This window comes from Piliocolobus tephrosceles, unplaced genomic scaffold (assembly GCF_002776525.5).
Source record: "Piliocolobus tephrosceles isolate RC106 unplaced genomic scaffold, ASM277652v3 unscaffolded_20, whole genome shotgun sequence".
NCBI lineage: Eukaryota > Metazoa > Chordata > Mammalia > Primates > Cercopithecidae > Piliocolobus > Piliocolobus tephrosceles.
In genome coordinates this window covers 3,396,041-3,409,090 of record NW_022302087.1, presented here as the reverse complement: position 1 = coordinate 3,409,090, position 13,050 = coordinate 3,396,041, and the positions used below count along the sequence as shown (strand labels likewise).

Sequence of the window (13,050 nt, the reverse complement as noted above, 5' to 3'; positions counted from 1 at the left end):
TCGGCCTCCCAAAGTGCTGGGAGGCCGAGACGGGCGGATCACGAGGTCAGGAGATCGAGACCATCCTGGCTAACACGGTGAAACCCCGTCTCTACTAAAAAATACAAAAAACTAGCCGGGCGAGGTGGCAGGCGCCTGTAGTCCCAGCTACTCGGGAGGCTGAGACAGGAGAATGGCGTGAACCCGGAAGGCGGAGCTTGCAATGAGCTGAGATCCGGCCACTGCACTCCAGCCCTGGCGACAGAGCGAAACTCTGTCTCAAAAAAAAAAAAAAAAAAAAAAAAATTCTCAACTGGTAAGTATATAATGCAGACATTCCAAAATCAAAAAAATATCCAAAATTTGAGACACTTTTGTTTTCAAGCATTTCGGATAAGGGGTATTCAGCCTGTACTACAGCTAAGTACACTTAGACCACACAGAATCCTCTGAGATAGGCTCTAGGATCATTTTCCTTTTACAAAAGCCACAGAGGAATGAGGGTGTAAGTGATTCATTTTGGGTCACAAAGTTAATAAGTAGCAAAACTAAGAATCAGACTTGGGTCTTTCAACTCTGAATCCCTTCCTCCTTCTACCAGGTCTTGTTTTCATAGGAAAAGCTTCTGTTGAAGCTGGGAAATGACAATTCAGAGATATGTTTGACGAGAGTTAAATGACTGTATAACAGTGCCCACAGCCTTCTATTAATTTGATTCATTTCAGTTAGTTTGGCAGAAGTGGGCTGATTGTTGTAAAGTTTAAAGTGTGTTTTGATTATTTTTAAAACGGATATAATTGAAAACTTTAATTTTGAAGGTGGAATAATAAGGATATTTTTGGGTGCTCTCCCATTTTGTTTTAATTGTTTAGATGTGCCTGGCATCAGAAGGGATGAAAATGGAAGAATCAAAGCTAATAAAAGCAAAAGAATCCGATGGTGGAAGAATTAAAGAATTAGAGAAGGGAAAGGAAGAAAAAGAAATTAAAAGGGAGAAAACAGATGAAACCAGGTTACAGAAGGAAGCAGAATTTGAAAAATCAGCTAAGGAAAGTGTTAGAGATTCTAAGGAATTGAGAAATTTTGAGGCATTGCAAATAGATGACATAATGGCTATAAAAATGGAAGATCCCAAAGAAATTAGAAAGGAAGAGTTAGAAGAAGATCAAAAATGTAGTCATTTTCCTGATTTTTCTTATTCTGCCAGTAGCAAGATAATAATTAGTGATGTTCCCAGTAGAAAGGATCACGTGTGCCATCCTCATGGAATTATGATCATTGAGGATCCTGCTGCATTAAACAAGCCAGAAAAGCTAAAAAAGAAAAAGAAGAAAAGCAAAATGGATCGACATGGAAATGATAAATCCACACCCAAGAAGACTTGCAAAAAGAGGCAGTCTTCTGAGTCTGACATTGAGAGTGTCATATATACCATTGAAGCCGTCGCAAAAGGAGACTGGGGAATAGAGAAACTTGGAGAGACCCCTCGCAAGAAGGTCCGCACATCCTCAAGTGGCAAGGGAAGCATTTTGGATGCCAAGCCACCGAAGAAAAAAGTGAAATCAAGAGAGAAGAAAATGTCAAAGGAGAAATCCTCAGATACCACCAAAGAGTCAAGACCTCCAGATTTCATTAGTATTTCTGCTAGCAAGAACATTTCTGGTGAGGCGCCAGAGGGTATAAAAGCAGAACCATTGACCCCCATGGAAGATGCACTACCACCCAGCCTATCAGGACAGGCCAAGCCTGAGGACAGTGACTGTCACAGAAAAATAGAAACTTGTGGTTCCAGGAAATCTGAGAGGTCTTGCAAAGGTGCTCTTTATAAAACTCTGGTGTCAGAGGGCATGCTCACCTCTCTGCGAGCTAATGTTGACAGAGGTAAGTAACGTCTACAAACCTGAAAAGAATTCAAAAACCAAGCAGAATTTCACCTTTAGACCTATTGAAAACAACTGCCATAAAGAACAACATGGTATCAAAATAATTCCTTATATTTGTATATTTCTTTACGGTTTATAGATCATAATTATTTGTTATTTTACATGTTTTCTAGCACCTTTAACGGAAGTGTATTCATTTTGTAGGTAGTTTTCAGGATGTATTTAAAGTAATTTTAATCTCTTCTTACCCCCGCTGGTATTGGCTGGCTTTGTTTTGAAAGATGACTATTAAATATTCAGAGCTTTGGGTTTGGTTTTTAAAACTGATGGAATTTCCTGAATCAAGCACGTATGTTTGTCAGAATCTTCACCTGAAGGCTCCAGAAACAAATGTCTTATGTAGTTCTCTTCATTAGGTAATCAAAGCTGTAACTGAAGTGGGCCAGGCACAGTAGCTTATACCTGTAGTCCTAGCACTTTGGGAGGCCAAGGCGGGTGGATCACTTGAACCGAAGAGCTCTTTAAAACATTATAATATCCAGAAAATAGTTAATGTGTTTACCTTTATTCCATTGAGTGTTTTATATAAATCCACTATTTTAAAATATAGCATCTGGCTGGAGGACTACCTTTTGCCGAGCTATATTCCAACAAAAAGTGTGAATCCTAGGTTTAACAAGCCCCAAATTAAGATACTTGGGCCTGTTTCATCCACAGGGATGTCAGTTCAGTGAGTTTTAGGGAAATTAGAATGGATAGTGCCTACCAGCAAAGGACTCCCATACCTTGGCTGGTTCTCGAATGGAAAAGCTAGCAGCAGTCAGCCTGTCTCTTTGAGTCATGTGATACCTGTTGAATTACATGACAATTAATCCCAGAAACTCTAAGTCACTTTTCTGCATGTTCCGTTATTAAAGGTGGTCCAGCATGAATCACTCTGAGAACTCTGAAATAGCTACAGTTATCATCATGCAAATGATATGCAAGCAGTTGAGAGGTTGCTTGTGAAACAACTAAGATCATCTCCCCTCACCCACCCATATACCAAACACATCCTTTGTCTTGAATTTTCTTAGGAAAACGAAGCTCAGGAAAAGGAAACTCCTCTGATCATGAAGGGTGTTGGAATGAAGAAAACTGGACATTTAGTCAGAGTGGGACCAGTGGGAGCAAGAAGTTCAAGAAGACAAAGCCAAAGGAAGACTGTCTCCTTGGGTAAGTGCCTGTGAGCACAATCACCTGTACTACACAAGCCTCAAGTGTGGGTGGGATTTTCAAGGTAACAAATCACTAATTACGCATGCTTATTCTTTGACTACTCACTCCGCACTGCCTGCAATCTTAGTAGGCACCCTAGTGAACTAAGGTGAACACAAATCAAGTGCATCACATCATTCCTGTTGTTAACATGGTCATGTGAATGACAATATCATTCACATTTTGAGAACAGTGAAAATATATAGACTTTAGACTTGGACCTGGGTTTGAATCGACATCCCTTCGCCAGGATGCATTTTTCCATGCGAAGCTTAGAATGGATAGTATTAGCATGTTTACATTTTTCCCATTTTACATACTGTATGTATTTATTGTTTATAAAATATCATGATAGCTGAAAAATGTAAGGCAAATGAAATTATGCTTCTATCTCCAACCTTATTTTGTTCAAGCTGTCTTCTGTTGCTCTAAGCTAAAAATATGAGGTCAAATATTCTGCTGTAGAGAACATGCAATACATTAATTGTGTATTGAAATGCAGTATTAAGCAATGGCATGCATCAAGATAAAATCACTAAGAATTATTTTATATTTAATGTTATGCCAAAGACTGTTAATAACCATTTTAATATAAAGCATTTTGTTAGTTGGGAGAGCCAATACTTTATATTGGTGAGGAAAGTATCTGCATATTCAGTTAGACTATTTTGAAAATTCTTGAGATTTGTTGTTGGCTCAATTTGAAAAGAATACTTTGAATAGAAATAAGTACATTGTTAATAAGTACAATGAAATAAGTACATTCACCATATTTTTTTCAAAAGTGTGTTTAAAGCTATACAAATTGTATGCATTGGGTGTATTGTATTTGGTTTATTCATAATACTTGCATATCTGTTTGTGGAATAATATATTTTTCCTTAGATGTCACAGTGCTTTAAGTCTGGCTAATTCTAAGACTCTAGGTCATCACAAAGTAGTGAGGTAGAAATTATTTCCCATAGTGCTGGCTCTTTAAGATTATTTGTATTGAAATGATATATTTATAATTTTATGTATTTCATTTCTAATATTTAAAAAAATCCAAAGTACTTTAAATTAGTTTTGCTTATAATTTTATGTATTTCATTTCTAATATTTTAAAAAATCCAAAGTACTTCAAAATAGCTTTGCTTACACTTCACTTAAGTAATGATATGAAAATCCTCATATTTCAGTGTCAAATTATAGTTTAAATGCAGAATATTTTTTTAAAATGACCCACAAGCATCTAGACCAGTGCTCTCTGTAGTCTAGAATTACTGCCACTGCCTTGTGGGTCTGGGTCTGCACACCGAGAGAGGAGCAGGTGTTATGTAGGCAGTGTGAGGTCCTAGGGGAATAAAGCAAGCATTGAGGCTCCCCAACAGAAGCATTTCTCTGATGCTTCTAGTAGAAACTGCTGAAGCTGTAAGAGAGATTTTCATCAATTTTCTTTGAGGAACAAGATAAGTGAAACAATCTTGAAAATCTGTTCCTGAAAGGAGATTGGTATGTGGATTGTATGTGTTTGTTTTTTAATCATTTCTGAGGAAGGCACATGTGTATAACTGGGAGATGGTTTTTTATAGCTTTAAATTAACAGTAAACTTCAGTGCCTTTTCCTCCTTTCTCCCTCTAAATATTGGCCTGTCAGGATTTGAGTATTTGGGTTTGCCTTGTTCAGAACACGCCAGAATAATACTTAAGCAGGGAGAAATGCCATTTCCTGTCAGTCTGCTCTGAGATTTGTAGATGAGCATTTTAAACCTTTTTTTATCTCAAAAAATGTGCTACCTGTTAACTGTAGCCAAGGAAAGTTTTCTCAGTATTGACAGATCTAATTTTGTAGACATCTCTAATAAAAACATAAATATTATTTTTCTCTTTTTAAGAAAAGTCTCAAGAGACCTTACGAGTTATATCTCACATTTTCTGTTTTCTTCTGGGTATTCAGAGTATCTGAAAAATTCACAACTTATAGACAGCTTTCTGATAGTATTTGATTAGTATCCAATTGTGTCTGATTTTCCATCAAAATAAACATTTTTTAACTGAATGAGAAATGGTGATGTTCTTAAGAGAAAAACATCACCTCCACCTGTCACCCTTCATTGCTTTGATAGAACTTAGTACAGTAGTTCCCCCTTAGCCATATTTTTGCTTTCTGTGATTTTGGGTCTGAAAATACTAAATAGAAAAATCCAGAAATAAACAATTCATAAGTTTTAAATTCTGCACCACAATGAGTAGCATGATGAAATCTCATGCCATCCCACTTCATTCCATCCAGTGCATAAATCATACCTTTGTCTATCATATGCCACTGTACAATATGCACGTATAGGAAAAAAATGTAACATATGTAAGTTTCAGTACTGTCGGTGGTTTCAGGCATCTACTGGGGGACTTGGAGCATATCCCCCCTCCAGTAAAGGGGTGCTTCCGTAATTGCCATTTCCTGTTGACCATTCAATTGGTCATCTGACCCTCTTATCTCTGCTTCTCAACTCTTGTATATTCCTCCAAAACAGTTGTAGTTAAAAACATTTTTAGGATACCCCTTAGCTAGCAGCCTAACACATTTGCTTCTTATAAGCTGGTACTAAAATTGCTCTCCTCTTCCCAATACACCTTCCATTTTCCATCTACCAGACACAGCAGGTCTCCTACAGCCTCTTCCATCTGTCTAGGTTGCATGTTAGTTTAATAAGTCTCACTAAATGGAAGTCAGAAGCCAGCCTAGGATCCAGCAGGCATGTTGCCATTGCTGTGGGGCCCTAGAGACAGTCAGCACCAGCCCAAAGATTGCCCAACTTTGCTGGTGGCATTTCTGAAGTCATTGGTGATTTCAGTTAAAGCATGTTGCCTCTGTGCCATTGCATTCATTGAAAACTGGCTTTACTTTGCTCATTGAGTCTTTTGTCTTCATTCTAGTCAACTCTCCAGAATGTTTTCCTAATATTAATGCTTTTTGTTTTGTATGTTTTAATCAAACAGTAGTCAATAAATTTTTTAAAAGAAACTAATCTTACAAAACTACCAATATATTGCCAATAAGCTTGCCATAAATACATATATATGAGTCTGTAAAATGAGAAACTGTATGAATAGAGTATACTTTGTACAGAACTCTATGGAAAAACTCCCATGCTAGTGGAGAGAATGCCAAATTCCCCACTTAAGAAATATTCCAATATAAATGATGTTTCTACTTTTCTAAGGTAATAACATAACCTGTTGCACGAGTTTACTGAGAAAACTGTGTTGGTAAATCTCAAGCATTTCAGAAAAGGTGTTTTTTCCTTGTACAGAATTTACTTACATGCCCTAATTCCCAGAGGCCCTGTTTTCAAATAAAGTATCTTAAAATCTATTTCATGTCATTTTCTGTGTCATATTTGGTCATGTGCTGATTGATTCCCCTCTCCCCTTTTAATAGCTCCGCAAAGCTGGATGAAGAATTTGAAAAAAAATTCAACAGCCTCCCTCAATATAGTCCTGTTACATTTGACCGGAAATGTGTACCTGTCCCAAGAAAAAAGAAGAAGACTGGAAATGTGTCCTCAGAACCGACTAAAACCAGCAAAGGTTAGATGTGACCTGTACCTTCCTGCCATGTGGTCAGAATCTCAACTGACCCTTCAGCTAAGCTTTTAGCTCCCTTTAGACATACATGTAATTGGATTTGGAATTGAGGCAGTAGGGAGTTAGAATCTCAGGTTGCTTTCCAAGGTTATCTTTGTCCCTTTTTTCTTCCTTATTTTCTGTAGCCTCTGTCCATTGGCATCTCCATCTGTATATTTGCCCGTAATGATGTAGCTAAGCTTTTGCAAAAATGTTATACATGGTCTTCAACCTCCTGCTCTCCAGAATTCTAATTTGGAATTTTTCTGTTAATCTTTTCTTGAACAGAAACTGCTGGTTGAATCCAGTTTTTCTGTTCCCTGTTTCTGCAACAGGTTGAACTCTGGGACTGTAAATCATTCTTTTCACATGATAAGTAGATGCTAACTACTCTTTACTGGCATTATAGACCAAAGGAAAATAAAACTACCTGAAATCCTCTAGCAACATGTGTGTGTGTGTGCATGTGTGTGTGTGTTTGTGTGTGTGTGTGTGTATACATATATATATATATATATAATTGGTTTTGTTAAATTTAAAGAATGCTTTGTTTAGAATATTCCTTTTCAAGTAATCAGCTTCTCCGCTGCCTATATCAGGGAAGCTTTTTTAAAATTATCAACATGACTTGGATGGATCTCAGCCTTCATCAGTGACAATGCTGTAATTCCTAAAGGGGACTGTAAGAAGGTGGGGGCATTTTCAGTGGTCTCATCACCTGAGACCACTGTTGACATTTGTGGGACAGGTACTGGAGTACTAAACATCTTGCCCTTCAAGCACACTGAATGACTGTATTACCCAAAATGGCAACATTGCTTGCATTGAGAAACTTGTCTTCTCTTTTTTCTTAAGGTCTAAAGATTGGTAGGGAAAATGTACCTCTAGTTTTCCATACAGATACGAAAGACTTCATTCAGTTGGCTCTCCTATAAGGACATGGAATAGAGAGATGAAGAACTTGGGTGGCTGAGCTATAGTTGCTTTCAAGATCAAACTTGAGCAGGATTTGCTGGAAGACTTCTTTTAATTATCCTGCAAAAGTTGCTGCCTATTGCCTGCTTCATCAAATTGGATAATTTAATCAAATCAAAAAAATTATTTTCTTTTGTATTTTAAATAGACTGATTAATCGATCAGATATAAATATTAATGAAGAGATATAATTTCATGCATTTTAGGGCATATTTAAGGTATATAGATGAGGGAAAATTACGGTTTATTCTCTGGAGAAACCTGAACCTTTCTCCTTCAAAGCCTAAAAACCCTTTGCACACTGGAATTGACGCAACCAAACAGGGTCAATCTGAGATCTGTATCTCAAGACAGAACTGAAAGGTTGAAGAAAATTTCCCCTTCATGATTAAAGCCAGGGAGGTATATAAAAGTCATTTTAGAATTAGCTCAGTTTTCCTCTGTGGTTAATAAAAACAAGTCTAGTGAATAAAGAACTAAAAAAGAAATGTTGCATCGTCAAGTTTGCTCATCTGAGAAAATAAAATACGGTTGTATCAAGATCTTCCAAGATAGAAATAAAGTAGACTTGTAGACAGGTAGGGAGCTGAGCACCATAATGGATTGCCAAATGAAATGACAGTCTCTGTGCCCTGGAGATATTTAGGAATAGGAAAAGTAGTCCATGAGCCGAAAGATGCCAAGTATCTTGAGCTCCCATAATTCTTAGATTTAAAGTTGCTGATAAATACCTGACAAGCCAATAAAATGGGACTTAACTGATAGATGGGCAGGATGTTATTCCTTCTTCCACTCCAAAAACATTCACGTTAGAGCTCTGAAGTTGGCTGAATTATCTCTCAGGGAATGTAACAATAGATTTATTTTTGTAAAGCTATAAAACCCTGAAGTTAGGATCTATTTTCATGAGACCTTCTCTTGGGTCTTAGTTGTCTGTTATATGATTTTTCTCTCCCAGCTGAGATTAGCAGTATTTCTTTTGATGTGAAATAGCTTTTTGGAGCTTTGGATTATACTTCATACAATATCATCTTAACTCTTCCATTATACCTCTCAAGCCACAAAGTCACTGGTTTTTACACAGTATATCAGTAATTACATTTGTGGGGAGTCTTCCAAGATGAGATTTTGTTCCGCCTTCTGATTTGTGAAGCAAAATGCAATTAAAATAAGCAGAAATTAAATAATATATTATCTGTTCAGCAAACTAAAGACATAGTATTTGTGACTGATTGTAATTTGGCATTAGCAGCACCAATGTACTAGACTACAAGTTATTATTAATGAAATTATCATACCAGCTGTGCTGTAATTGCCTGATCTTTAGGGGATAGAGGAAATTATTTTCTTAGACTCTAGACCCTTTCCACCTCTGCATAGTGAATCATTCAGAGCAAACATTGTGTATGAGATCATTAGTTCGTTAGTAAAAAAGTATATGTCCATCAGAAACCTAATTTTTCCTCTAATAATTTGCCATTTGTCTATATTTTATTTTTTCCTTTGTCATCATTCAATATTCATTATATTTTCCTTCATGACTTATACTAGGTGCCTTTTTAGGTACTTCAGCTTACATAAAATGTATAGAATTTTTCTAAAATGTAATTTCTAGTAGAAATTTGTATGTATGTATTTATGTAGTTGTATATCTCAAAGTCATAGTACCTGCTTGGGTTTATTCCTCTGTTTACCCAGTAGTCTCCATATTCGTATCTGCATTTCTAAGGAGTCTCTTCCTATCTTTCCCATGGTTATCCTACTATCTCTGCCCTGCCTCTTATGTCTATGTCATAGGTCTTGTCAAAAACTTTACAATGAAAAGGGATGAAAATAACTTTAAAAGCCCCTTTCCTCCAACTTGGGCTATGTTATAGTAGAACAGAGCATGATGACAGAAATAGGATTTCCCTTTCCTTCTAAAAATGAATTATCCAGTAAATTCTAATCTAACTAACTCACAATGCAGTTTAGCTGAATCAGCCCAAACTTGACATTTTCTGAATTATCTCTCTGTTATTTTAAAACATTTTAAAGGAAAGCTTTAAATTATATGTCTAAATTTAATTGTAACTTCCTAAGAGATTTGTTTTACACGTTTACATGTACTGATAATGTATGAAGCATTGTTTACGAAAGTATTAGAAGTCAGAGTTCTCTGTAGAATAGTAATTTTTCCGTGGAAGTAGGATCATGGAGAAAAAGAATTGTGTTGAAATTATGCCTCATCTTGACTTACTAGACTCACTTCTTCACCATATTCCTTCTATCTTTACATAGTTCCTTGGCCTATTATCAAATATACTATTGATCCTTCTTATGTTTTTTTCAATCCACACTTAACATTTTAAAACTAAAATTTAAAAATGTTAAGGCATTGAGTATTTTAAAAAATCACAGTGGGAATAAAAGAAGCAGGTTTACAAGATTGAAAAGACAGAATCCCGTTTGGGGTGGAGCCAAGCCAACCGTACTTTCAGTTTTAGAGAACCGAGATGTGATGATAGATCTCCTGTTAGGAAATTTTAGCTTCCAGGTTGGGCAGAGTTCTGTATCTTTCTCCATAACTGTTTGAAAGTCTCTGCAGCCACCAAATTTCTTCAGGAATATGATGGCAGCACCTTTGCAGGTATAAAAGGTATATCTGATACAATTTTGAGTTCCTTAACAATGTATGCATGTCCAGCCCAATGAAATGGCTCCTCCCTCTCAATGAATCTTAACTTGATTGTGACTGATTGAATCAGAGAACTTATTCAAGTCAGTAAAGGCACATGCCCTGCAGGTGGGAGCACATTGCTATAAATTATTGCATAGGAATATATTTTTTCATTGGTTAATCATTACTTACAAGTCCAATACAGAAATGGCAGCCTAGTCTTAGAACAAAACCCTTGCTCTTTATATATATACCTATATATAGTTCAAAAACATGGAACTATAGAACTTGGGCAAAAGCCACCACCACCAGAGTTAGGCCTGACGTTTGTTTCTGACAACAGATGTAAAGAGCAGGTTCACTTAATTCACCTTACTCACTGACCTTGAAAAAGTATCATGCTAGGCTCATGCTGAAGTGGCTCCTGTGTCACTGCAACTTCTCACCCCCAAAACATTCATTTTTCAGCAAACCTTGAACGTTAATGTTCTGGAAAGGTTATCATCATGTCCTTCTGGCACCCCTCTTAATTTCTCGGCTTGTCATTTGGCCCTTTTGTTTTCTGCCCAGCTGTGAAGTTGAGGTGAAAAGGAGATTGATACCTTGAGAATACAGGTCATCTGCCCAAAAACTTAAGTGGAGACCTAAGCCAGTTTGCATACCAGCAATGAGTGATTTTTTTTTCATAAGGAAGCTGAAGCTGATGCAGATATTCCCTCAAGAAATTTGGTAGGGAAAAAGATGGGACGGAAGCTTGAGATATCATAGTAGAGTGAAGAACAGTTGTGAATATGTGTTTTCTGAATGATTCCTTCTAAATCCCTTCTGCATTTTACTTTCTACCATTCTTCCTCCTCTGTGGATACTTCCACATTAATGTAATAATTGACTAAGGAAAAAATAGAATAGTAAATGTCTTTATATTTTGTATTTATTACAGACTTTGACTTTATTTTCTTTAGACAAAATACCCAACATATACACTATGCTGATTGGCAGAAATCAAATTTTTCCCTTCTTGACTCTAAAATGGCTGCTTTTCAGTGACTACAATTAGATCTTATCTATTTCTTTTCAAGTTTGTCACTTTCTTTTTTTATCTGAAGTTGTCATTTACTTAGAGTAGTTTTATATCTATAATTTGGGGGGTGGCCAGAAGAAAGGAATTTTAAAAATTTAAGTTTACAGAAGCTCTTCTACGTACAAAACTACTGTGATTATTCTTTTTTCATGTTAAAATTGACAAGCTCTATCTGTAGCTTAGTCTTTAAATTACTTTTTAGATTTCTCTGAGTATAATTGGGTCCAAAAATATATATTTCTTTTCTTCTTTCCTAATGCACTGCATACGTCAAATCATTTTGCTTCTGTGAACTTTATATCATTCTTCCTATGAGCCAATACCCTTTTATTAAGTTATTTTCCTGCAGGCAAATCACTAGGATCTTTATAATCCTGAGTAGTAATTTTTCTCCTTTGTCCTACTTTTGTTTTCCATGACTGCCTATGTATCATTCAGGTCCACCAGCCTACAGTTTCCTGGGTTGTATAAAATACATGAGGCAGTAATTGCAAACAGATTTTAGAGACACCTGTAATATTAGTGTAGTATGTACGTGTGATATATTTTCTTTGTACTTGTTCAATTTATTTTCTTTTCTCTTTTTGCTCACTTTTTCCCAAAGAAGCAAACAAGGAAGCATTTCTAGTTTCGTTTCAAACCACCAGTAGCCAATTTAGAAGCATTTGCTATTGGTTATTTAGAAGGATTGCTTAGTGTAGTCATCAAAAAACACTTGCACAGATTTATGGTATCAGTAATAACAGCAACAGCTGTAATTTCTTGAGCTCTTACTTTGTGATAAGCAGTGCATTAAGAGCTTTATTTATTCATGAAATAAATATTTATTGAGAACCTGTCATGTGCTAAGCACCACTGTAGGCATATAGATTATATCTGTGAATGAAAACAACCCTACTGCCATCAAGATTACATTATAATGGGGGAACCAGACAATAAATAAGCCTAAACAATAAGCAAAATATATAATTTGTTTGAAGGTGAGACGTACAGTGGAAAAAGAATTGGTTGATAGAGCAACTAGGCAAAAGATCAACAAGAAAAGACTTGAATCAACACTACAAACCAACTAGAACTAACAAACATATAGAACTTTCCACTCAGTAATGGCAGAATGTATATTCTTCACAAGTGTACATGGAACAGTCTCCACAGTAGACCATATGCTAATCCATAAAACCAATAAATATAAAAGGATTGAAATAATACAGAGTGCGTTCTCTGACAGAGTGTGTTCTCTGACAATAGTACGATGAAATTTAAAAATCAGTAGCAGAAAAAAATTGGAGAAACTCACAAATATATAGAAATTAAATGCACTCCTAGATAACCGTCACATCAAAAAAGAAATCAAAGAGAAATCAGAAAGTACTTTGAAATTAATAAAAATGAAGACATTGTGTAAGAGAATATAAGAGATGCATCTAAAGCAAAACTTAGAAGGAAAATTATAGCTCCAAATGCCTGTATTAAGAAAGAAATCTCAAATAAATAGCCTAGCCTTCTACTGTAAGACACTCAAAAAAGAAGAGCAAACCAAACTCAAAGGAAGCAGAAGAAAGGAAATAATAAAGATTAGAGAAGTTGTTGATGAAATGAAATTAATTAAA

The 13,050-nt window shown here is 36.0% G+C and overlaps 1 protein-coding gene across 11 annotated transcripts in view; it reads left to right on the top strand.

Moving 5' to 3' along the window:
• Nucleotides 1-13,050, top strand: part of LOC113225265 (HMG box transcription factor BBX) — a 271,898-nt gene that overhangs the window by 234,740 nt on the left and 24,108 nt on the right. For all 11 annotated transcript variants that reach the window (XM_026456848.2, XM_026456866.2, XM_026456862.2 and 8 more), the window contains 3 exons: nt 852-1,860; nt 2,939-3,077; nt 6,541-6,689. In XM_026456848.2, coding sequence (XP_026312633.1) covers nt 852-1,860; nt 2,939-3,077; nt 6,541-6,689 — 1,297 coding nt within the window. The remainder of the gene's footprint in view (nt 1-851; nt 1,861-2,938; nt 3,078-6,540; nt 6,690-13,050) is intronic.